At 36.4% G+C, this 25,044-nt stretch overlaps 1 protein-coding gene across 8 annotated transcripts in view; it reads left to right on the top strand.

Moving 5' to 3' along the window:
* Positions 1–25,044, top strand: part of PHF14 (PHD finger protein 14) — a 239,355-nt gene that overhangs the window by 151,451 nt on the left and 62,860 nt on the right. Inside the window, exon 18 of one of the 8 annotated variants that reach the window (XM_027540051.1) lies at positions 12,125–12,900. The exons of the other annotated variants lie outside the window; for them this stretch is intronic. Within the exon in view, the coding sequence (XP_027395852.1) occupies positions 12,125–12,208 (84 nt within the window). The 3' untranslated portion in view covers positions 12,209–12,900. Of the gene's footprint in view, positions 1–12,124; positions 12,901–25,044 lie in introns of those variants that run through there. 8 annotated transcript variants of the gene reach the window in all.

Here is a 25,044-nt window from a genome sequence, read left to right as displayed (position 1 = left end):
TACCTTCATGTAACTTTAAAAGTAGAATATCTCTTCTGGGAATATCAAATATGCTAGTCTTAAAAAAAAATTCTTGAACTTCTGATTTTGATATTATAATTTGAGATTTTCATCATTTGTCAATCTGCCTAGCCCAAATTTCAGTGATTTCCCTTCAAAGTATAGCCTACAAACATCTGCATTAGGGTCATCTAAAGTACTGTTAGGGCTTCCCTGATAGCTCAGTTGGTAAAGAATCTGCCTGCAATGCAGGAGACCTTGGGTTGGGAATATCTGCTGGAGAAGAGATAGGCTACCTACTCTAGTATTCTTGGGCTTCTCTTGTGACTCAGCTGGTAAAGAATCTGCCTGCAATGTGGGAGACCTGGGTTGGATCCCTGGGTTGGGAAGATCCCCTGAAGAAGGGAACAGGCTACCCACTCCAGTATTCTGGCCTGAAGAATTCTGTGGACTGCATGGGGTCACAAAGAGTCAGACATGACTGAGTGACTTTCACTTTCACTTTCAAAGTACTGTTAAATAGGCAGTGTGGAGGGCCCATGCAGATGTGCTAAATCAATATTCCTGGAATGACGCCCAGCAATCAGCATTATTATAAGCACCACAGGTGATAATTATACTTACTTACTAACGTTTAAGAACCTCGGGTCAAAGAACCTTCTTTGACCCTAATTTCTTTTAAATTCCTTACACACAGTTTTGTCTCTGAAGTATTCACTTATTGTACCTACAGAATATCATTCATTCTCAGACTTTATTCTTCTCTAATGGGACTTTCTTTCAACCTGACAAGCAGGTTCAAGATAGACTGAGTTAGGTTCAGTGCTGTAGTATCTGTAATATTCCCTTTCTTCTTTGCTCATTCTGGAATTGTCCAGCAGTATCTCAGGGATCTTCTCTGAGCTACCGATTCTCTTTGTCCCCATCAATCTTCCTGTTACTCAGCTTCATATTTTTTTCTACTTTTATATAGCTGTTGATACTGTTGTACTTCTTTTTTACAAACTCCTTCCTTGCCTTTAGGTTTCCCTGGTAGCTCAGACAGTAAAGAATCCACCTGCAATGTGGGAGCCCTGGGTTTGATCCCTGGGTTGGGAAGATCCCCAGGAGGAAGGAATGGCAAACCCACTCCAGTATTCTTGCCTTAGAGAATCACCATGGACAGAAGAACTTGGTGGGCTACAGTCTATGGGGTCGCAAAGTCGGACATGACTGAGCGGCTAAACACATACATCTTTGCCTTCAGTGCACCTGTTTTCTTCTGGTTTTCTCTCCCTTTTATCAGACTTTTTTTTTTGCCTTTTGATAAGCTTCTTTTGCCTGTTCTCACTGTCTTTTCTCACTCTGCAGGTGATAGCATCCAAACCTAAGGGTCACTACCGTACCAGTTTTGCTACAGGAATACCTGGGACTTAAGATTAATGATCCATCTACTTACTTTCTCTGAGTTAATGTTAATCAAGAGAGAGAAAGTTTCTTTCTTTTAAAATATTATCTTTCAATCTAATAATTAGGACATAATGTAATGATAAATTTATATTACATTTACAAAAAATAAGTGTTATTTGGCCATTTCCATTATCTTATAGTCTCCATTTCAGAGAAGGCAATGGCACCCCACTCCAGTACTCTTGCCTGGAATATCCCATGGATGGAGAAGCCTGATGGGCCCTCCATGGGGTCACTAAAAGTCGGATACGACTGAGCGACTTCATTTTCACTTTTCACTTTCATGCATTGGAGAAGGACATGGCAACCCACTCCAGTGTTCTTGCCTGGAGAATCCCAGGGATGGGGGAGCCTGGTGGGCTGCCCTCTGTGGGGTCGCACAGAGTCGGACACGACTGAAGCGACTTAGCAGCAGCATAGTCTCCCTTTACTATAAAGCTTGAATAGAATATGCTTAACTAGAAGAATACACAACAGCTTGATCTCCAGGTGAAATATTAGTGTGAAGATATGATTAAATATAATTGAGGTGTCAGACTGTATTTGAGTTTTGTTTAACTTTAAAGCTAGAGAGTAGTAATTCAAAATAGCAAATTTTTAGTGTAATAAAACTAATATCCTTTATATAAATCTTGCTTTAAAAAATTCATGTTTCTTACTCTTTTTTTTTCTCCTTTTTTTATTCTCTGGCTCTACTTTTCTGAAGAAATTTGAAGTCAGAAAAAAGAATTACATATCTTTTGTGTGTTTTAAAATTTTTTTTACAGATGTAATGCATGGTTTTTGTAGAGTATTTGGAAAATTTTAAAAACAGAAAGAAAAATACTAAAAATTACCTGCATGTAACTGCATTATATGACAATTTCCCATAGTGTTAAATACTCTTTTCTAATGAGATTTTTAAAGTACTGTACAGTATTTTTTTTGCTCAGATAGACTCTCAGTGTAGTTTATGAGTCAAAAAAATGAACATTTTAAAAATAAAAAAGAACACCCTACTAGTAATAATAGTAATTAATATTCATTGAGTACCTCTATGTGCCTAGCATTATGTAAGCACTTAAAATGTATAATCTCATTTAATCCTCACTATATGATATATTACTGGTTTTATGGTAGTTACTATTTTTCAGCCCCTTTTTGTAGATTAAAAAAGATGAGGTTCAAAGAAGTTGGGTTTTACACAGCAAATATGTGGTATAACAGTGATTCAAACCCAGATCTGCCTGATTCAAAGCCTTGTTTTAGAAATTTGATTCTCTATTCCTTGTTGCAAGAGGTTCTCAAATTAGATTTTGTCCTGAAGCCACTTTAGATTTTCATCATATAGAAACTCAGTTAATTTTTTTTTTTTTACAAATAAACACTGGTAGTAATAGGAAAAGGAAAAGTGTTTGTTAAATGGGATCTGTTCTGATCTTTTTAATGAATAGGAGACTTAAGGTAATTCTTAAATAAATAAATTAAAGATGTTTCTTCTATAAAGTATTAAAAGATGGACTATAATTCCTCAAGGCCCTTCCTTTATAAAATTCAGTGAAATAAGTGTCTATGTTTAGGGAGCTGCCGCTTGACAACATAGATGATTTATGTGGTCCTGGCAGAATCTAATCTACTGTAGTTGGAGGGAAGTGAGGGAAGGGATCTAAAAGTGAAAAAAAAGTTTTATTAGGCATTAAGCACTGTGTTTTAGCTGAGTCAAATATTACTGCCTAATGTATGTCATGAGTTGTAAAAGTCTGAAAGTCTGTACTGTAAAGAGAAACTAAAACCAACCACGTGCAATCATTTTGCAAAGATAGTTTACGAATATTTGGATTTGTACCATGTAAGCCACTTTATGCATAAACTAGAAGGTTTTGTATATTTTTTCAATGGTAACGTAATTTTACAGTAAAAAATCTTATTCAAAAACAAATACCTTGTTTGTCAGTAGATCAAAACTATTTATTATGCAGTTTAGACTCATATGGGTTAGTTCTTTTGTTAATTCTTTTGTTGTTCTTTAACCAAAAAGTATGAAATTGTTACCTCATCTATAAAATGTTTAAAAATGTTTCATTTCTTCTTGACAGATAAAGATCCATCTATGTAGCTTTTTATTCCACTGTATCTTGACCTGTGATCTAGCTCAGCCATCTACATTCTTTTGTGATTTCAGACTTCTATAGGTTATTTTAGCTAGCTTTAATAAAATTTTCTCTTTTTTCCTTTGGACCATATTCATATGCTAAATTTAAACTCTGGTCACCTAAGATGCAATCTATTTTAATGTTTTCTCTGAAGGTTTCTTAAAGGTTTATGTTGCAGTGTTATATTGTCATTGAAGTTAAGTTGGTTTTTTGTTAAATGTACCTTCGATAATGGCTACAAATAATTATCTGCTTCGCTGGTTTGAAAACTCTTTAAGGTATGCCTATAGAGGTTAAAATTTTTTAAGAATCACTTTGAAAAGTTCAAAATGCATCAGAGCATTTTTTTCAGTTCACTTTTGTGTTCCTGAGGGACTCGACTATTTTTTCAACTTCTAAAGACAAAAATAGTATTCTAAAATTCTGTTTTTAAAATATAGATTAGCAGATATCTGTGATCCAGTTTCTGAAGCATAGATATATAAGGTGTGTGTGTGTACATTAGTCACTCAGTGGTATCTCACTCTTTGTGACCCTACGGACTGTCTAGCCTGCCAGGCTCCTCTGTCCATGGAATTCTTCAGGCTCCTCTGTCCATGGAATTCTCCATGGAATACTGGAGTGGGTTGCCATTTCCTTCTCCAAAGGATTTTCCCAATCCAGGGATCGAACCTGAGTTTCCTGCATTGCAGGCAGATACTTTACCATATGAGCCACCAGGGAAGCCAGTAAGATATATAGATAATAAGAGGATATATAGTAATATATATAATATAATATAGTCTAAAGCAAATCATGAACATGAGATGTTTCAGCATTATTTTCTTATTTTAATGCAACTGTTTTCAAGAAAAAAATTGTTACTTAAATAACTCAATTCAAACTTTATTCCAGGATCCAGTCATTAGTTTACTTACCATTAAAGTCAATTTATCTCCACTTGATGCCATTTTAGGATTATGAGTGAAGTAGATATTTTTAGAAAGTTTTATTTTCTCTTTTGAAGAAGACAAAGTGATATATAATTTAGACATCTCCCAACCCTTTCCCTGTGACATTTAGTGAAGATGTGGAAGCTTTACCCTGTTTACACCATAAATACTATATAAAGTATAATCTTATTCTCCTTTTCTCTTTGACTGCTGCTTTTGAGTTCTGCTACTCATGGTCTAATTTTTGCTGTGAGATAAACTTTTGTTTATTCATGACTGCGGTTCCCAAATCCTCCAGTTTTCTCTTTTTTCGTAGTCTTTCACCTCTTCTTGTTTTTCCCAGACTTAGTGAGAACAGCATTTGGAAACATGACATTCTATATATTTATCAACTGTATTATGTTCCTTCATCAGTAAAAAGCTCCCCTAAGATAGAAACCTCCCTCAGTCAGTTCAGTCACTCAGTTGTGTCTTAACTCTTTGCAACCCTGTGGACTGCAGCACTCCAGGCTTCACTGTCCATCACCAACTCCCGGAGCCTGCTCAAGCTCATGTCCATAGAATCAGTGATGCCATCCCACCATCTCATCCTCTGTCATCCCCTTCTCCTCCTGCCTTCATTCTTTCCCAGCATCAGGGTCTTTTCCAATGAGCCTGTTCTCATTCACATCAGGTAGCCAAAGTATTGGTGCTTCAGCTTCAGCTTCAGCATCAGTCCTTCCAAGAATATTCAGGATTTCCTTTAGGATTGACTGGTTTGATCTCCTTGTAATCCAAAGGACTCTCAAGAATCATCTCCAACACCACAGTTCAAAAGCATCAATTCCTCAGTGCTCAGCTTTCTTTATAGTCCAACTCTCACATTTGTACATGACTACTGGAAAAACAATAGCTTTGACTAGATGGACCTTTGTCAGCAAAGTAACCTCTCTGCTTTTTAATATGCTGTCCAGGTTGATCATAGCTTTTCTCCTAAGCAGCAAGCGTCATTTAATTTCATGGCTGCAGTCAACATCTGCAATGATTTTGGAGCTCCCCAAAAATAAAGTCTCTCACTGTTTCCATTGTTTCCCCATCTATTTGCCATGAAGTAAGGGGCCAGATGCTGTGATCTTAGTTTTCTGAATGTTGAGTTTTAAACCAACTTTTTCACTCTCCTCTTTCACTTTCATCAAGAGGCTCTTTAGTTCTTCGCTTTCTGCCATAAGGGTGGTGTCATCTGCATATCTGAGGTTATTGATATTTCTCCCAACAATCTTGATTCCAGCTTGTGGTTCACCCAGCCCAGTATTTCTCATGATGTACTCTGCATATAATTAAATAAGCAGGGTGACAATATACAGTCTTGACCTACTCCTTTCCCAATTTTGAACCAGTCTATTGTTCCATGTCCAGTTCTAACTGTCGCTTCTTGACCTGTATACAAGTGTCTCAGGAGACAAGTCAGGTGGTCTGGTATTCCCATCTCTTGAAGAATTTTCCACAGTTTGTTTTGATCCACCCAGTCAAAGGCTTTGGCATAGTCAGTAAAGCAGAAGTAGATGTTTTTCTGGAACTCTCTTGCTTTTTTGATGATCCAGCAGATTTTGGCAACTTGATCTCTGGTTGCTCTGCCTTTCCTAAAGCCAACTTGAACATCTGGAAGTTCACTATTCACGTACTGTTGAGGCCTGAGTTGATGAATTTTGAGCATTACCTTGCTAGTATGTGATATGAGTGCTATTGTGTGGTAGTTTGAACATTCTTTGGCATTGCCTTTCTTTGGGATTGGAATGAAAACTGACCTTTTCTGGTCCTGTGGCCACTGCTGAGTTTTCCTCTTGTTCGTTTCCAAGGCAAACCTTTCAATAGCACAGTAATCCAAGTTAATGCTCCAACCAGTAATGCTGAAGAAGCTGAAGTTGAATGGTTCTATGAAGTCCTAGAAGAACTTCTAGAACAAACACCCAAAAAAGATGTCCTTTTCATTATAGGGGACTGGAATGCAAAAGTAGGAAGTCAAGAGATAACTGGAGTAACAGGCAAATTAGACCTTGGAGTACTTAATGAAGCAGGGCAAAGGCTAACAGAGTTTTGCCAAGAGAACGCACTGGTCATAAAAAACACCCTCTTCCAACAACACAAGAGAAAACTCTACACATGGACATCACCAAATGGTCAACACCAAAATCAGATTGATTATATTCTTTGCAGCCAAAGATAGAGAAGCTCTATATAATCAACAGAAAGAAGACCAGGAGCTGACTGTGGCTCAGATCATGAACTCCTTATTGCCAAATTCAGACTGAAGTTGAAGAAAGTAGGGAAAACCACTAGACCATTCAGGTATGACATAAATCAAATCCCTTATGATTATACAGTTCAAGTGACAAATAGATTCAAGGGATTAGATCTGATAGACTATGGACGGAGGTTCCTGACATTGTACAAGAGGCAGTGATCAAGACCATCCCCAAGAAAAAGAAATGCAAAAAGGCAAAGTGGCTGTCTGAGGAAGCCTTAAAAATAGCTGAGAAAAGAAGAGAGAAATGGAAAGATAGACCCATTTGAATGTCAAGTTCCAAAGAATAGCAAGGAGAGATAAGAAAGCTTTCTTCAGTGATCAATGCAAGGAAATAGAGGAAAACAATAGAATGGGAAAGACTAGAGATCTCTTCAAGAAAAATAGAGATACCAAGGGAACTTTTCATGCAAAGATGGACACAATAAAGAACAGAAATGGTATGGACCTAACAGAAGCAGAAGATATTAAGAAGAGGTTGCAAGAATACACAGAAGAACTATACAGAAAAGATCTTCATGACCCAGGTAACCACAATGGTGTGATCATTCACCCAGAGCCAGACACCCTGGAATGCAAAATCAAGTGGGCCTTAGAAAGCATCACCATGGACAAAACTAGTGGAAGTGGTAGAATTCCAGTTGATTTATTTCAAAACCTGAAAGATTTTGCTGTGAAAGTGCTGCACTCAACATGCCAGCAAACTTGGAAAACTCAGCGCGAACCTCCCTAATAAGACCAAACAGAGTTCGTTGCTTTTTTTTTTTTTAATAACGCACCATGGCAATTTGAGGGGTTGTGGCATGGAAATCCTGCAGTCTGAAACAGACACCGTTAAACAACATTAAATAAAGAATATAAAAGGAGACAACAGAAATGGTCATATCTGTTCTCTATCTTAAATGTGTGGACTATCCAGACTACTATTTTTAAAAGGCTGATTTTCCTTTTTAGTCCAGTCCAAGTAAATTTTGTCCCTGAGTTCAACAAGATCCCCATAGAAAGCAACTTATTTTTTTTCATTCCAGTACCTTTAAACAAGCTCTGATGAATTTTCTTCTTTTGGGTGACTTGCGGCTTTTCCAGTCTTCTGAGGTATTATTAATAATAGTTCTCTTTTTTAATATAGAAAATCCACTCCAATTTAATGTGAAGGTTTCAGACTCTCAAGCAGTTCAGAGTTTCTCCTCTCACCAGCGTCCTGCTTTAAGCTGGGAAGTTTACAGTTTGAAAAGGGCACATCCTGGACTTTGACTCCTGTGCCTGCTTCCTTTTGTGAGGTTTTAGTGGTTCCTCACTGCTTAGGGCTTCCCTACTGCTGTTTCCTTGAAGTGAGAGAGGTGTTCTTCAGTGGGCTACACAGAACTCATTTTCTGAAGTTTTTAAGTCTTTAGTCTTTTGGCTCCTCCCTGATTGGCATAGGCACACTCCCACTAGACTGTCCCTGTTTGGCTGGATCCCTTTCTAAACAACAGAGTCTTGCTCTCTTTCATGGGTCTTTCTCATTTGTCCTGTAAGCTAAGAAGAGCAGTCATTCCCCCTGCAGGACTGCATCTTTGCTGCTCTGCCTTTACAACTAGATAGATGCTCATCTGAGTGTCCCTCAAAACTCCGAGGGGACAGGGTCTCTGAATACGCTTCAAAAGCATCTCCCACCAATCTCAGTGTCCTTGGGACTCCTAAGAACAAACACTCTGAATACTTTTCAGAAAGACTGTCTCATATATTGACTTCCTATGGAGTATATCTTTTAAAGAAATCCTTACTCTCCAATCTCACTTTTCCTCATTCTTCAAGCTTCTCCTTTGATGAATCTTTGTATGTATGAGTCTTTGAAGACAATACTTTCTAAAGTATATTATCAGTGAATATTTTGAAAACATGAAATTTTAGACTTTTTATGAGAGACTGAGAGAGAAAATTTCACCTGCCCTTTATTTAGTCATTTTGTGTGAGAAGGTCAAATCATTCTCAAATCATCATGACTCAAAACCATCATTCTTTTTTCTTAATTTGTCCACTTCTTCACTTTCTGCCAGTTTCTTCTTCTCAAGACCCCCAGAACATCATCTTCTTTCTGATTTTATCTACCTCTCCTTTTTGAAGCTATGATTTGGCATTTTAATGGATACTTTTAAAAAACAGAGTCCTCTGTTATAATTCATTAACTTTCTCTGCATTCACAATATTGTTTCGTCTTAAATGTATTGTTTTTTTTTTCTTCTCTCTTCTGCCTAAAAATAACTGGAGGAATTTGTAGACTTAGATTCACTACAAATTTTATGGTTCCTAAGTTAAACCAAGCCTCATTGCTGTTTTTTATGAGTTCCTTATCAGATTTCTTTTAGCAGTTATTTCTGATATTTGCCACATTTGTCAAGTCTCAGTTTTATTTACAGCACCCTCATTTTATTCTAGATAACTCTGTCTCTTACTTTACTGAGGGAAAAAGGGGCCATAACCTTATCTTATCACATCCCAACCTTAGAAAGTCTTTTGTTACTTTCAAAATACCTCAATCTCTTATTTCTTTTCTTTTCAGAAGAAAAATACATATGTCACTTACTTTTGTTCTTTATTCCAAAAATCTTTCTCTTCAAAATCTAAGTTTCCGTTTTCACCAAGTCCCCCTACAAGGTTTTTCCAATCATTCCTTTGAAAGATCACTTGTCACCTGTCCTTCCAAGTTGCAAAACTCAAAGAAGCTCTTCATTGCCCACTGCTCTGTGGTGGACGGTGAAAACTGACAGACGTCAGAGTTTTATCCTGGACTTTCAAGGCTGTCTATCATCTGGCCTCATGCTAATATTCCAGATATATCTGTTCCTGTCTCACTGTCTCTCTCCCCTCTCCCCACTCCCTTCCCTCTCCCTTTTACAGAGATCATCAGAGTGTCATGTTTGTTTGTTTGTTTAGTGATATATTCAGCTAAATCCTGATTTTCCAAGTAGTCTTTAGGACTAAACTAAAATTCTTTTGCATTTTGCTAGACTGTTCATTTGACATTTGGTAGATGTTTCTTTGTATTGTTATTCATCTTTTTATGTCTTGGCTCTCCTTACCAGCTACATTGCAAACTCTTAGAGACTATTTTTTTCATAATTGTTTTAAGACCGGAACCTGAATGTTACACATGATTTTTCCAAAGATAGATTTAAAAGCACTCCTGGTAGTGCTTAACTGCTAGCTTGTTTCCTATTTGTTGTCATTGAAATTATTTTTTAAACTTTCATTTTACTGAATGGCAACAGAAGTGGTACAGATTCTAAGTTTTGCCTTAGATGCCCAAGGCTATTTTTTTGAGCAATAAATGGATGTCTGAAACATAAATTTCTTCCAGTGATGACCCAAATATGCAGAAAAGACCTAGAATAAGACACATAAGAGAATGTCTCTTCAGCATGTTTAAAATACTGTCCTTTCTTAGAATTGTTTCTGTCTAGGTCAGTCAACATTTCTGTTAACATTTTAAAGTGCCTATTGATAATGGTAAATTGACTTGAAATAGAGATAACAGTTTTTAGTTAAAAAGAAACTGTCTCCTCCAGAATGAAGAACACCAGAGTTCTCTGAGATTTTAAAGACAATCTGAAAGAAAATGTCCATTTCAGTATTTTGTATAAATATTTGATAAGAAGTGTAACATTTGATAAGAAACAGTAACTCTTTTATTTATATAGATATGCTCTTTGTCTTGATGGACCTACCAATAAGTCTGCAATAAGAACCTCATTTTGTTGAATAAAAATCTGTGTAATATTCAGAAGGTATGCCACATGCTCTCCCAGGTACCTGAGACATACTAAAATAATCAGACATAAATGTGGCCCTTAAAAAGTTATGTTCTGGTAGGATAGATAACACGCGTATAAATATAATTATAAGATTTAAAGTGTTAAATGTCTTTAGAAGTTACAGATAAACTACTGGGAATTAGAAGACTAGAAACATTGCTTTCAAAAACAAATTTTTTAAGATTCACAATAAAAAAGATTATGAATAATGTGTCATATGAATGGAATTACAAAAATTAGGTTGGATATGGGCTTCCGTTATAGCTCAGTCAGTAAAGAATCTGCCTGCAATGCAGGAGACCTGGGTTTGATTCCTGGGTTGGGAAGATCCCCTAGAGAAGGAAATGGCAACCCACTCCAGTATTCTTGCCTGGAGAATCCCATGGACAAAGGAGCCTGGCAGGTTATAGTCCTTGGGGTCCGCAAGAGTCAGACACGACTTAGCGACTAAACCAAACCAAGGTAGGAATGTAAATCAGGATAGACAAGGTTATGCAGCACACACCGAAAAAATACAAAATTTTTATTGACCTAACACAAGTTGATTTCTCATGGAAGTAACATGTCAATACAGTTTGACAGAGCAGCTCTGTATATCATAGTCACTTGAGGACCCAAGCTGATGGCAGTTTATTTCAACATGTGTGCTTCACGGCACTGTAGAAGGAAATAGAGCAGATTATAGAATGACCTTTCAAATCTTGTCTGGAAATTGACACCTTGAACTCCATCTTATGGTACACAAATTCCTCAAGTTAAACCTAATGTTAAGAGGCCAGATGCTACCATGTGCTAACATACTTCAAAGGCCTTTTTGGTATTTGAAGCAGCATAGGGAGAATCCAGGGAAAGAAAGAATATATATACAGTTTGTACAGGGAAACTGCGTAATAATTTGAGAAGCACTAATTGTACTGCTAATAAATGCTAATAGGTTTAATTTTTTTGCTTTTTGCTTTTTTTTAAAAATAGACTTTTTTTGGAGCTGTTTTCGGTTTACAGAAAAATGGAGTGAAAAGTACAGAGTTCCCTATATGCCCCTCATTCCTGCCCCTACACCTGTAATATGTAAAACTGTAGTAATAGTTTCCCCTGTTATTAACATTTGGTATTAGGGTGGTACATTTGTTACAATTAATGAGCCAATATTGATACATCATTACTAACTAAAGTCCATAGTTTACATTAGGATTCACTCTTTATGTTGTATATTCTATGGGTTTTGGAAAATGTATGATAGGATGTATCTACCATTACAGTATCATAGAGGATAGTTCCGCTTCCTGCAAATCCCCTGTGTTCCACCTGTCTGTCCTTCCTGCCCTCCCCCTAAAATCCTGGAACCACAGATCTTCATACTATCACCGTCCTTTTGCCTTTTCCAGAATGTCATATAGTTGGAATTACATAGCACATAGCTTTTCACATTGGCTTCTTTCACTTAGTAATATATATTTAAGTTTTCTCCATGTTTTCTCATGGCTTGATAGCTTCTTTCTTTCTTTCTTTCTTCTTTTTTTATCCTTTACATTTTAGGTTCACAGCAAAATTGAGTGGAGTACAGAGTTTCTGTATACTCCCTGTTTCCACAGATGTGCAACCATCCTCCCCGGCCTGTGACATCGTGCATCTAGTGGTACATTTGTTACCATCGATGAACCTCCATTGATACATCAGTACTACCCCAAGTCCATAGTTTACATTAGTGTTCACTCTTGATTTTATACATTCTGTACATTTTGACATACGTATAATGAATTATATCCATCATCACAGTATCATGCAGAATAGTTTTATTACCCATTATGCTCCACCTATTTACTCCTCCCTCCCTTTTCCAAATCTCGGGCAACCACAAATCTTTTTACTATTTCCATAGATTTGCCTTTTCCAGAATGTGATATAGTCAGAATCATATAATATGTTTGGATGTACCACAGTTGATTTATGCACTCACCTATTGAAGGTGAGAAAGTGTATGAGTACAATTAGTTTGTTGTATATACAGCAGTCTTGGTTGCTTCCAGGTGTTGCAATTTATGAGTAAAGCTGCTATACACATACATGTATGGGTTTCTCTGTGGACATAAACTCATTTGGGAAGAACCAAGGAGCATGGTTATTGGATCATGTGGTAAAAGTATTTTAGTTTTGTAAGAAGCTTTGCCACACTGTCTTACAAAGCAACTGTACCATCCTGCATTCTCACCAATAATAAATAAGAATTCTTATTGATCCACATGTTTGTTAGCATTTAGTATTGTCAGTGTTTCACCTTTTAGCAATCCTAATAAATATGTAGTGATATCTCATTATTGTTTTGATTTGCAGTTCCCTTGTGACATAGATGTTGAGCGTCTTTCATGTGCTTATTTTCTATCTATATATCTTTTGGTGAGCTGTCTCTCTTCAGATCTTTTGCCTGAATCTTAATTTTGTTTTGTTTTTATTGCTGAGTTTTAGAGTTCTTTGTATATTCTAGATTCTTGTCCTTTATCAGATTTGATACAAATCTCAGTGTCTCTGAGTTTATTTTCTTTGTTCATTTTTTTCAGATTACATATATGAATGAAATGATACGAGTATTTGTTTTTCTCAATATGATTTGTTTCACTGAGCATAATACCTTCAAGATATGTCCATATTTTCGCAAGTGGCAGGATTTCATTCCATGAAGAAGGGAATAGCAACCCATTCCAGTATTCATGCCTGGGAAATCCCATGGACAGAGGAGCCTGGCAGGCTATAGTCCATGGGATTGCAAGAGCTGGACACAACTAAGTGACTGGACCACCACCACCACATACATAATCAACCAGTCTTTGGCAAAGGAGTAAAAGCAGTTTAATGGAGAAAATGTAGTCTTTTCAGCTGATATATTTTTAATACAAAGCAAGTGGTTGGGAGTTTAGATGGATCCATAACATAAAAGGTTATAAATATCTTATGAATTTGTAACCACTGAAGTTCTCTTTGGTGTCCTTTAGGGGATGTTAAGGATCAGAAGAGGAGATATCATTTAGACCAGTGATTCACCAGCTTTTTTTTCAGAGATTTATTGTATATAGGTTGTTACATATAACCTAAAGATTTTACAAAAAGCTTGCTGATAATTTTTGTTCTTTTCTTTTTACATTAAAAATGCTGATCAGTTTCCACTAAATTGATTTTACTAGCACTTATATTATTAAATAATTTGAAAAATGTTGATCTGGTTAAAGTGCTTTATTTTACAGTTAAGGGAAGTGAGACTCAGAAAAGTAATCTCATGTGAATCTCAGGGTTATTCAGCTAGTTAATGGCCGAGCTATGACCAGGTTAGTGCCAGTTAGTACTTTTTCTCCAGTCGTTTATTAATCTATCACTGAGCACTTCAGAAATAATGTTATATTGTCATTAAATCTGCTTAGTGATTAAAAACAGGTTTAGTGCTAAAAATAGATGTCTAAACTCATTTTGCAGAATCATGAGTAAACTCAAACTATGGAAGGGTCCACAGTGATTGATTAGATAGAGCAACACAGTCCTCAGAGTAAACTTTGTCAGGGACTGAACACATTTCGTGTTATATGAGTACTTGCATGTGAGCGAGCTGGTTTGTGTATTGTCACAGGAGTCTACCCCTGTCTTCACTTGACATACTCTTGTAAGCCTTTGAACTTGATTTTATTCCTTCCCATGCTGGTAGTTGCTCATTATTTCTTCTGAAACAAACAGTTTCTGAAAAATTAGTCTCGTACATGTACTGGATGTCCCTGTACTCTTAGTCAAAGTCTCCCTAAGAATAGACTTGAAATCGAATTGTCCAGATAACTGTGTAAACTTGGGCGTGTGACTTAATGTCTCTGTACCTCATTTCCTCACTTTAAAATGGAGACAGCAAAAAATAATACCTACTCATTGAGGTTTTTTGTTGTTTTTTTTTTAAGCTATTTTGTTGGTGGTTTAGAATCAGGTAACAATGACAGTGAGCCTAATCTAATACCTAATTCACTTGTCTATTTAGTTGCACAGGAAAAAGAAATGAAATGGTTTTTCACTAAGATAAAGATGAAATATACACATTTATGTCCAGTACTTCTGAAACACTGAGAATAGCACATCCAGTGTAGGTTTTTTTTCTTTCTCTTAATCTGAGGACCATTTAAAGTTATTTTAATAGAATGCAAGCTTTAACTGTATTTCTTTAGTATTCTATAAAATTTAATTTTAATCAGATGTTAAATTTTGTATATTTTTCACAGTATAGACACATCTTTTTTTTCCCCCCTTTGAATCTCCAGCTTTGTTAAGGAGCAACAATTTCCTGCATTGGTAATGTTAAGTGTAACTTTAGTTTTCAATTCATTGCTGCAGTTATGTTTCCAGAGCCTGCTGTAAGAGATAAACCCATTGCAAATGAAAGCAGCATTCATTTCCTTCCACCTCAGGCCACACAGAATTGATTGAGGTAATAAAATGACAGCACATTGTAATATACTGAAGGCTCTTTAATTCGAAAACCAGTTCTAGCCTGATTCAGAGCTTGTTTAAAGCTAATTTATAGCTTGCATAATTTTCAGCTGGCCGACCAAGGTAAAGGATGATATATGAAAACTGATAAAGAATTAACTTACAATACATTCAGAGCTGTCTTGTTAAAGTCAACCGGTATTAAAAAAACACAGGTAGCGGGGGGGCAGGGGAGGATGGTGGGAAAAAATCATTGGTAATCTTTTGCTTTACGTAAGTAACATTGTTGACAACAGTTTAAATTTCCCATCATCTTATTTCAAACCTGGCTTCTTGTCCTTTTTTTTGTAGAATCAGTTCTGTCTGCATTTCTTAAAGTCCTTCATTGTTCATCCCATGTTAAGGTCAGTGTGAGACTAAGTACAGGTAGCAGCTATTGCAGCTTCCAGTGTCAGATCTACTGTATGCCACGTGGCAGTGCTGCTGCTAAATAGTTCTGTCTGTCAGCATTTTAATTACAGATCATCTTTTAAAAGGACAAACTGAAAAGAGTTAGAGCTCTTCATTTTTATTTGAGCTCAAAATTCCGGATTAGGCCTTTGGCTTTATGGGCTGTTTTTGTCCCTGTATTCTAGCATATTTATTCACTATCCTGTACTACAAATGAAGCCATGTTTTCAGAAATTTCATGTCAGCATTCACAAGTGAAAAATGAATTACGTTTTCCTTTTTAATGTTTAAATCTTTTCAGTTCAGTTCAGTTCAGTCCAGTCACTCAGCTGTGTCCGACTCTTTGTGACACCATGAATCACAGCACGCCAGGCCTCCCTGTCCATCACCAACTCCCAGAGTTCACCCAAACTCATGTCCATTGAGTCGGTGATACCATCCAGCCATCATCCTCTGTCGTCCCCTTCTCCTCCTGCCCCCAATCCCTCCCAGCATCAGCGTCTTTTCCAATGAGTCAACTCTTCGCATGAGGTGGCCAAAGTATTGGAGTTTCAGCTTCAGCATCAGTCCTTCCAATGAACACACAGGACTGATCTCTTTTAGGATGGACTGGTTGGATCTCCTTGCAGTCCAAGGGACTCTCAAGAGTCTTCTCAGCCCCCACAGTTCAAAAGCATCAATTCTTTGGCGCTTTCTTCACAGTCCAACTCTCACATCCGTACATGACCACTGGGAAAACCCTAGCCTTGACTAGATGGACCTTTGTTGGCAAAGTAATGTCCCTGCTTTTGAATATGCTGTCTAGGTTGGTCATAACTTTCCTTCCAAGGAGTAAGCGTCTTTTAATTTCATGGCTGCGGTCACAATCTGCAGTTATTTTGGAGCCCAGAAAAATAAAGTCAGCCACTATTTCCACTGTTTCCCCATCTATTTCCCATGAAGTGATGGGACCAGATGCCATGATCTTTAGTTTTCTGAATGTTGAGTTTTAAGCCTACTTTTTCACTCTCCTCTTTAACTTTCATGGAAGAGGCATTTTAGTTCCTCTTCACTTTCTACCATAAGGGTGGTGTCATCTGCATATCTGAGGTTATTGATATTTCTCCCAGCAATCTTGATTCCAGCTTGTGCTTCCTCCAGCCCAGAGTTTCTCATTATATACTCTGCATATAAGTTAAATAAGCAGGGTGACAATATACAGCCTTGATGTACTCCTTTTCCTATTTGGAACCAGTCTGTTGTTCCATGTCCAGTTCTAACTGTTGCTTCCTGACCTGCATATAGGTTTCTCAAGAGGCAGGTCAGGTGGTATGGTATTCCCATCTCTTGAAGAATTTTCCACAGTTTATTGTGATCCACACAGTCAAAGGCTTTGGCATAGTCAATAAAGCAGAAGTAGATGTTTTTCTGGAACTCTCTTGCTTTTTCCATGATCCAGCGGATGTTGGCAATTTGATCTCTAGTTGCTCTGCCTTTTCTAAAACCAGCTTGAACATCTGGAAGTTCACGGTTCACGTATTGCTGAAGTCTGCCTTGGAGACTTTTGAGCATTACTTTACTAGCATGTGAGTTGAGTGCAATTGTGCGGTGGTTTGAGCATTCTTTGGCATTGCTTTTCTTTGGGATTGGAATGAAAACTGATGTTTTCCAGTCCTGTGGCCACTGCTGAGTTTTCCAAATCTGCTGGCATATTGAGTGCAGCACTTTCACAGCATCATCTTTCAGGATTTGAAATAGCTCAACTGGGATTCCATCACCTCCACTAGCTTTGTTCATTGTGATGCTTTCTAAGGTCCACTTGACTTCACATTCCAGGATGTCTGGCTCTAGGTGAGTGATTACACCATCGTGATTATCTTGGTCGTCAAGATCTTTTTTGTGCAGTTCTTCTGTGTATTCTTGCCACCTCTTCTTAATATCTTATGCTGCTGTCAAGTCCATGCCATTTCTGTCCTTTATCGAGCCCATCTTTGCATGAAATATTCCCTCGGTATCTCTAATTTCCTTGAAGAGATCTCTAGTCTTTTGCATTCTATTGTTTTCCTCTATTTCTTTGCACTGAGAGCTGAAGAAGGCTTTCTTATCTCTCCTTGGTAATCTTTGGATCTCTGCATTCAAATGGATATATCTTTCCTTTTCTCCTTTGCTTCTCTTCTTTTCACAGCTATTTGTAAGGCCTCCTCAGAGAGCCATTTTGCCTTTTTGCATTTCTTTTCCATGGGGATCGTCTTGATCCCTGTGTCCTGTACAATATCATGAACCTCCATCCATAGTTCATCAGGCACTCTATCAGATCTAGTCCCTTAAATCTATTTCTCACTTCCACTGTATAATCGTAAGGGATACTTGATTCTAAATATACATCACCTTCTCAAACCCCCACATACATTCCTACAGATGTTCCCATACACAGCTCTACACATAGCCCTGCACACACTGCCTGCATAGCCCTTTATAAGACTGTGTCACTCATGCTCCCTGTATGTATGCATACACACTCCACACTAAAACAAAACTTATTTTCTTATCCTTACTATGTGTGATGTACCCTATTTTATTTTTTTCTATTAAATTTCACCTTTAAAATAACTCACTAAAGTCACATGTCATCTAGACTAGTGCATGCTTGCTGTTAGAGTAGATCCTGACTTCTCTTATCAGCCTATGTTTTTGCTAGGTGTCTATGTATATAAATACAGATTCAAAAGAAAATATATGTAACCTAAAAGGAAGTAACATTGGCTAACATTCATAATTTTGTGTAGATATTTTTCAAACTTTTGTATTGTGATCTTTTATTGTTCAGCAATGAAGAGCTATATATATTAATACATTTCCTTTTTTTCTTTACCATGCAATGGACAAACTACAAGAATATTCTATGTAGAAGTTTTTAAGGAAACTAGAAGTTTAAGCAAAGAAGTTTAAATGATAGGATTTGAAAGAGGTTCATACAATATTTCTCTACTTTATGATAAAATGAAGGACTTTGTGCTAGTAGAATAGCAATTGGTTACTAATTTTGTCATTATCTGAAGTTGTTCCAACTACTTACTGACCCTGAGAAATGTCTAATTCCTGGGAAACATCTCTGGTATACAGTCAGTCTTGTCATATAAATGTCAAGAAGCCAATAACTGTTTTCTCTTATGTTTATTATCTGGGAGTCAGCCTCTTTTTTTATATGTCAATTTCTGTAAAATTGAAATTGAGTAAAATATGCCTCTGAAGCATTGGTTTATAGTCAGACCTGGATTTGAATACCTACTCCATTTAGTAGCTTTGGTACTCCGGGGCAAATTCCTTAAGCCTTCTGAGTTTGTATTTCCTCTTCAGTAAAGGTAATACTGTGTAGACAAGTTCTGAAGATCAGAGAATAGTATTAATATAGGTGTGTAGAATGCCTAGCATAATTGTTGTTGTTGTTTAGTCGCTAAGTTGTGTCTGACTCTTTGCAGCCCCCTGGACTGTAGCCTGCCAGGCTCCTCTGTGGAATTTTCCAGGCAAGAATACTGGAATGGGTTTCCATTTCCTCTCAAGGGGATCTTACTGACCCAGGGATCAAACCCACATCTCCTGCATTGGCAGGTGGATTTTTTTACCACAGAGCCACCAATGAAGCCTGCCTAACATAATTACTGGCCCATTACATATAAATGGTAACACATACCTTCATAATTATTATTATAGCTATTAACACCATTGTTAATCTCATTTTTTTTTACAGTTCTGTGAGTAAAACAAAATTATCCTGTTGCATACATGTTTGATTTTTCATAACCCAGAGATAAGAGATATCAAACAACTTTGAGTAGGTCTTATATGATAGTTGTCAAAAAAGACTGAGAAAAATAGAATCGTATTAATTTGGTTATAGGTTTGCAGCCTATGGTTTCTAGATTTATATGGAATCATATATGGAAATAGTATTTCACAGTTTTTCAACAGAGGTTTTTATGAATACTGTATTTTTTAGTGTCTCAATTTTTAACTCAGGCTCTTAGTGTTGAATTTCATTTGATATAGAATTATTGCTAATAAAAGAGGTCAGTAAATACTGAAATGTGTTCAGACTTACCTAAACAAGTAAAAACTGCCTTTAAGATTTAGTTTGTTAGAATTATAAATTATTTACCCAGGGAGAGAATTGATTTCCCAAGGTACTTGAGGAAAACACCAGTTTTCCCTTGAGTGTTATTCATAATAGTTTGCTTCTCATTCATGTAAAATAATGGAATCTTAGAATTTAAATCTAGAAGTGACTTATAAAGATATAGGTCAACTGGTAAATTCTCTTAGATCTCTTTCCCTTAAGGCTGTCAGTAGTTAAGAAATCTGGAGTTCCAAGAGGTTTGTGAATGAATTGTGGAAGACTTAATGATAAGTATCAGTTAGGACTTTGACCTTCTGTCTTCAAATCCTTCAGTTTTCTCATATATAGTGCCAGTGTCCAATGTTTGTTTACATACATTCATGGTAAATGTCTTACGGTGCTTATGTAATTCCCAAGTATTATGTAATTTCCATGATTATCTAATTGGGCTTATTGTTTGGAGTATGTACATAAAATAAAAATATTTTCTTACCATTTTAAAATAAAGTAAGTTGTGTAAAAATTTCCCATGCACTGTGTTATATAATAGTCTGAATTTTATCAAGAGTGTAATCTGATACATGTTTCTTTCAGTAAATTTAATCTAGGTACAGATTTTATTCTTCAAAATTATCAGCTTCATTTTGTATCAGTGTAGTAAGTGAATCTCTGATTGTAGTTATTTTTTGTTACTTTTTTTAAAGGTTAGTTTGAAATTATTTCTAGCACTCCCAGGTGGCACTAGTGGTAAAGAACCTACCTGCCAGTGCAGGAGACGCAAAAGGCTTGGTTTCAATTGCTGGGTTGCCACGATGCCCTGGGGGAGGAATAGCAACCCACTTCAGTATTCTTGCCTGGAGAATCCCATGGACAGAGGAGCCTGATGGGTTAGTCCGAGTTTGCAAAGACTCAAACACGGCTGAGCACCCAAACATAAACATAAGTTTTTATGCTTATATCACTTTATCAATGATATTGCTGTTTCTATGTGATACTTCCTTCTCCTCTCAATGTAGTCTCCTCAAAGTTAAAACTACTGCTTCATGAAAGAAAAAAAATACTCAACATATTTTCTTCAAGTTATCAGACGATGAGAATTACTTGTCTGTACAGTTTTTGGTGGTTATCTTTTGAATATCGAGATATCAGAAATGGCAAAGTAAATGAATAATTTACTTATAGCTTCACTGTTTATTTTTACATTAGGGTTTCTTAAACTTTTTTTATTTTGATGTGGATAGGGATTGTCTTACATACACAGATGCTCAAGTAAGGCAAGGTTTTATTGAATTTTCTCCAAAGTATGCTACAGAGAACAGTGTTAAATTTATTATCAATACAAAATCGTGAACCACAAACACACTATCCCAAACACACAAAACTGTAGATTTTTTATTTTCTCAGTAACTTTAGGTATCCTCAGATTTAAAGCTGGTACAAATACTTAATGCCCCTTTCTGTTCAAATAATGATACAAATAGCAATTATTCATTGCTCCATAATGAATCATTTTTATCTACATCTTCTGTCTGTTCCATTTATATAGAATAAATATTTATGTTTTCTCATTTTTCTCAGCTAAGAGATACAGATAAAATAGGTTTGAAGTATCAGCTATAATTCATTCTTGAAAAGAAAGGCCTTAAACTGATAATTGTATGGGAGAGAAAACCATCTCAATCATTTCAGCAGCAAGCTTATAACCAAGATAACATCAGCATTTTCCTTCTTGAAAATGTAGCTTCTATATATTAAAGTAAGGAAGCAATATTTTATTAAAAATAGTATCAGAAGCTCAACCTATCATCACAAACCTTAAAGAAGATCCTGTTATGATAGGAGAAAAAATAATAGTAAGATTTTGTTTTAGTCACATGCTCACTATACAAGATCATCAAAAAACTCCTAAAATTCAAAAACAGCAACAACAAAAAAGTGAAATAAAATAAAAGTGAAAAAAATAGTTCTTATGTTAATAGTTCATATTTTTCTATTTGGACATCTCAAAGCCAAATTATTATCCTACATAAATATACAGTGATAAAACAGTATTAATAACTTAATGGCTAGTTGACTATCAAAAAAGTTATCAGCTTGAAAAATCTATAATTTTCTTTTCTGCTCATGCACATGATGTAGCCCTGTAATTTAGTACTCTTTACATATTTTTGTAATTAAATATTTTTCTAGGAGAGGAACAAGCTATATAACTCTTGATCTGCATTCTAAAAATTAGAAATTAAAAGGTGTTATGTTAGAAATATTTGACATCCTTTGTGAGTTCAGCAATTTCTTGATTTTGACTTGATATTGCCTTTTCCTAATGAAAAACACAGTTTTATTGAACTATGGCCTATATACTAAAATACGTCCTTAGATAATGTTTTGAAGATGATGTGCTATAGTAATTTATAAATTAAATATATAAATTTCATTTAGCATAAATGCATTCTATAAGTAACTATGTAACATCAATTTATTTTGACTACTACATTTTTCATATTGTTACATACCTGTTGTGTAAGGAATTAAGTGACCAGTTACTTTAGGAGCTGCGTTTTAAGTATATTAATTATTTTGTTCCCATTATGCAGGTAATATATGTTCATTATAGGTAATTTGAAAAATTCAGAGAAATGGATAAAGAAAACAAAAGTCATACCATATTTCCGAGGGATTATCATTGTTGGCATATTGGTGTATTTCTTTCTAGAGTTTTTCTTTCCTTCATTTTACAAATATTTACTGAACCTGTTGTAAAGTGTAGGGCCCAGTAATAGTTACTAGGAGCATCCTTGAAAGGATATAACCCCTGTCCTCTTGATACTTGTAGTTTAAAAGAGAATATAGACAAATGAAATGAAAACTTTAGAAGAAGTTTTGAAAGAACTCAGTGTGTTAGTCACGTCAGTCGTGTCTGACTCTTTGCAACCACGTGGACTGTAACTCACCAGGCTCCTCTCTCCATGGAATTCTCCAGGCAGGAATACTGGAGTGGGTAGCCATCCCCTTCTCCAGGCGATCTTCCTGATCCAGGGATCAAACCTGGGTCTCCTGCTTTCTAGTATTATTTTAGCATATTTCACTGGAAAATCTAGGCTTAAGACAGTATGTTTATGACATAGTTTCTAGGGCTTTACAGTCAAAATGAGTATTCCTCTAAGAAGAATTGTTACAAATGAACTTATTTACAAAACAGAAATAAACTCACAGACTTTGAGAACAAATTTATGGTTGCCAGGGGAAAAGATGGGAAGAAGGGATAGTTAGGAAGTTTGGGATCAACTTGTATACACTGCAATATTTAAAATAGATAACCAACAAGGTCCTACTGTTTAGCACTGGGAACTCTGCTCAGTGTAATGTGGCAGCCTGGATGGGAGGGAAGTTTGGGGGAGAGTGGATGGATACATGTATATGTATGGCTGAGTTTCTTTGCTGTCCACCTGAAACTATCACAATATTGTTAATCAGCTATACTCCAACACAAAATAAATTTTTTTAAATATGAGAATTCCTATAATAGAATATTTATTTATGTTACAGAATTGTATTTTGAAAGCAAATAATTTTTGTGTGATAGAAGACTTTGAAACTAATACCAGAGGAATATGAAATAGAAAATATCTTAACTCTTTCAAAAAGAATCTCTTCATTTCCTTTGAAATGTTTTAACACTTCCCAATCAAGATTTCCAGACCAATAACCTCAGATATGCAGATGACACCACCCTTATGGCAGAAAGTGAAGAAGAAATGATGAAAGTGAGGAAAGTGTAAAAGTTGGCTTAAAACTCAACATTCAGAAAACTAAAATCATGGCATCTGGTCTCATCATTTTGTGGCAAATAGATGGGGAAACAATAGAAACAGTGACAGACATTATTTTGGGGGGCTCCAAAATCACTGCAGTTGGTGACTGCACCCATGAAATTAAAGACGCTTGCTCCTTGGAAGAAAAGTTATGACTAACCTAGACAGCATTTTAAAAAGCAGAGACATTACTTTGCCAACAAAGGTCCGTCTAGTCAAGGCTATGGTTTTTCCAATAGTCATGTATGGATGTGAGAGTTGGACTATATATATATATAAGAAAGCTGAGCACTGAAAAATTGATGCTTTCAAACTATGGTGTTGGAGAAGACTCTTGAGAGTCCCTTGGACTGCAGGTAGATTCAACCAGTCCATCCTAAAGGAAATCAGTCCTGAATATTCATTGGAAGGATTGATGCTGAAGCTGAAACTCCAATACTTTGGCCACCTGATGTGAAGAACTGACTCATTTGAAAAGACTCTGATGCTGGAAAGATTGAAGGCAGGAGGAAAAGAGGATGGCAAAGGATGAGATGGTTGAATGGTATCAGCAACTCAATGGACATGAGTTTAAACAAGCTCAGGGAGTTGGTGATGGACAGGGAAGCCTGGCATGCTGCAGTCCATGGGGTCGCAACGGTTGGATACAACTGAGCAACTGAACTGAACTGATGACCCGCAAAGTCCCCTAATTTTCATGCTACATAAATGGCAACTCCTTCTCAATCTTCTTAGCTGAGTACTCCACCTGTGCCCAGTTTTATTTCCATGGCTTAGTCCATAGGACCCTTTTCTCTCTGTATGCCATTCCCTTGATGAGTGCATATAGTCTCTGTAAGTTGGAGACTTCCAGATATCGAATACTAGGCCTGAACTCTTCCCTCACAATCTAAATTCATGTATCCTGATGTTTGCCTGACATTCCCATTGGACAGCTAAAGATTGTCTCAAGTTTAATGTTGCTGAAATACAATTTTTGTTTCCAGATCATTCTTCACTCCCATAATAGCTTACTTGTCTCTTACTCTTTCCCAACTCACTACTACCATTTTTGTGTGCCACAAACAGCAATCAGTTCTAATTATTGTCTTTTGTTTATTCCTCAATTTCTCCCTCATAGCCTGTCCTGACTCAGAACCATGTCTGAGTCATTCCCACCACTACTACAGTGCTCCAAAGCCACCATCATTTCTGATTTGTATTGTTGCAGTTGTCTTCTGCCTTATTTTTCTATTTTCATTCTTAGCTATAACCCTATCCTTCTTTCTCTATATAGCAACCAAAATAACCTTAAAGCTCAAAATCAAATTATGTTACTAGTATTAAATCCTTCAGTGGCTTCTCACTGTAAAGGGAATCAGCCTAACGTTGCATCTCCTGCCACAAATACTGGTGTCCTACCTGCTGAGCTCTTCTGTACTGTTAGGCCCTCGCCCTTGTTCCCTATGCCTGTACATTCTCTTTTCACAGGCTAGTACCTGGCTGGCATCTCAGCCTGAATATTACGTCTATAGTAACATTCCCTGACTGCATTATCTAAGGAAACCTGTGCTCACACACATTGTATTCTTTTCCTTTGTTTTTTCTACTACATCAAAATGTGAAATTATCTGCTAACAGTTTATTCTGTTTCCTGTTGAAATATAAGA

This window comes from Bos indicus x Bos taurus, chromosome 4, assembly GCF_003369695.1.
Source record: "Bos indicus x Bos taurus breed Angus x Brahman F1 hybrid chromosome 4, Bos_hybrid_MaternalHap_v2.0, whole genome shotgun sequence".
Taxonomy (NCBI): Eukaryota; Metazoa; Chordata; class Mammalia; order Artiodactyla; family Bovidae; genus Bos; species Bos indicus x Bos taurus.
Note: the sequence above shows the minus strand (reverse complement) of the source record. Positions and strands in the feature narration are given on the sequence as shown.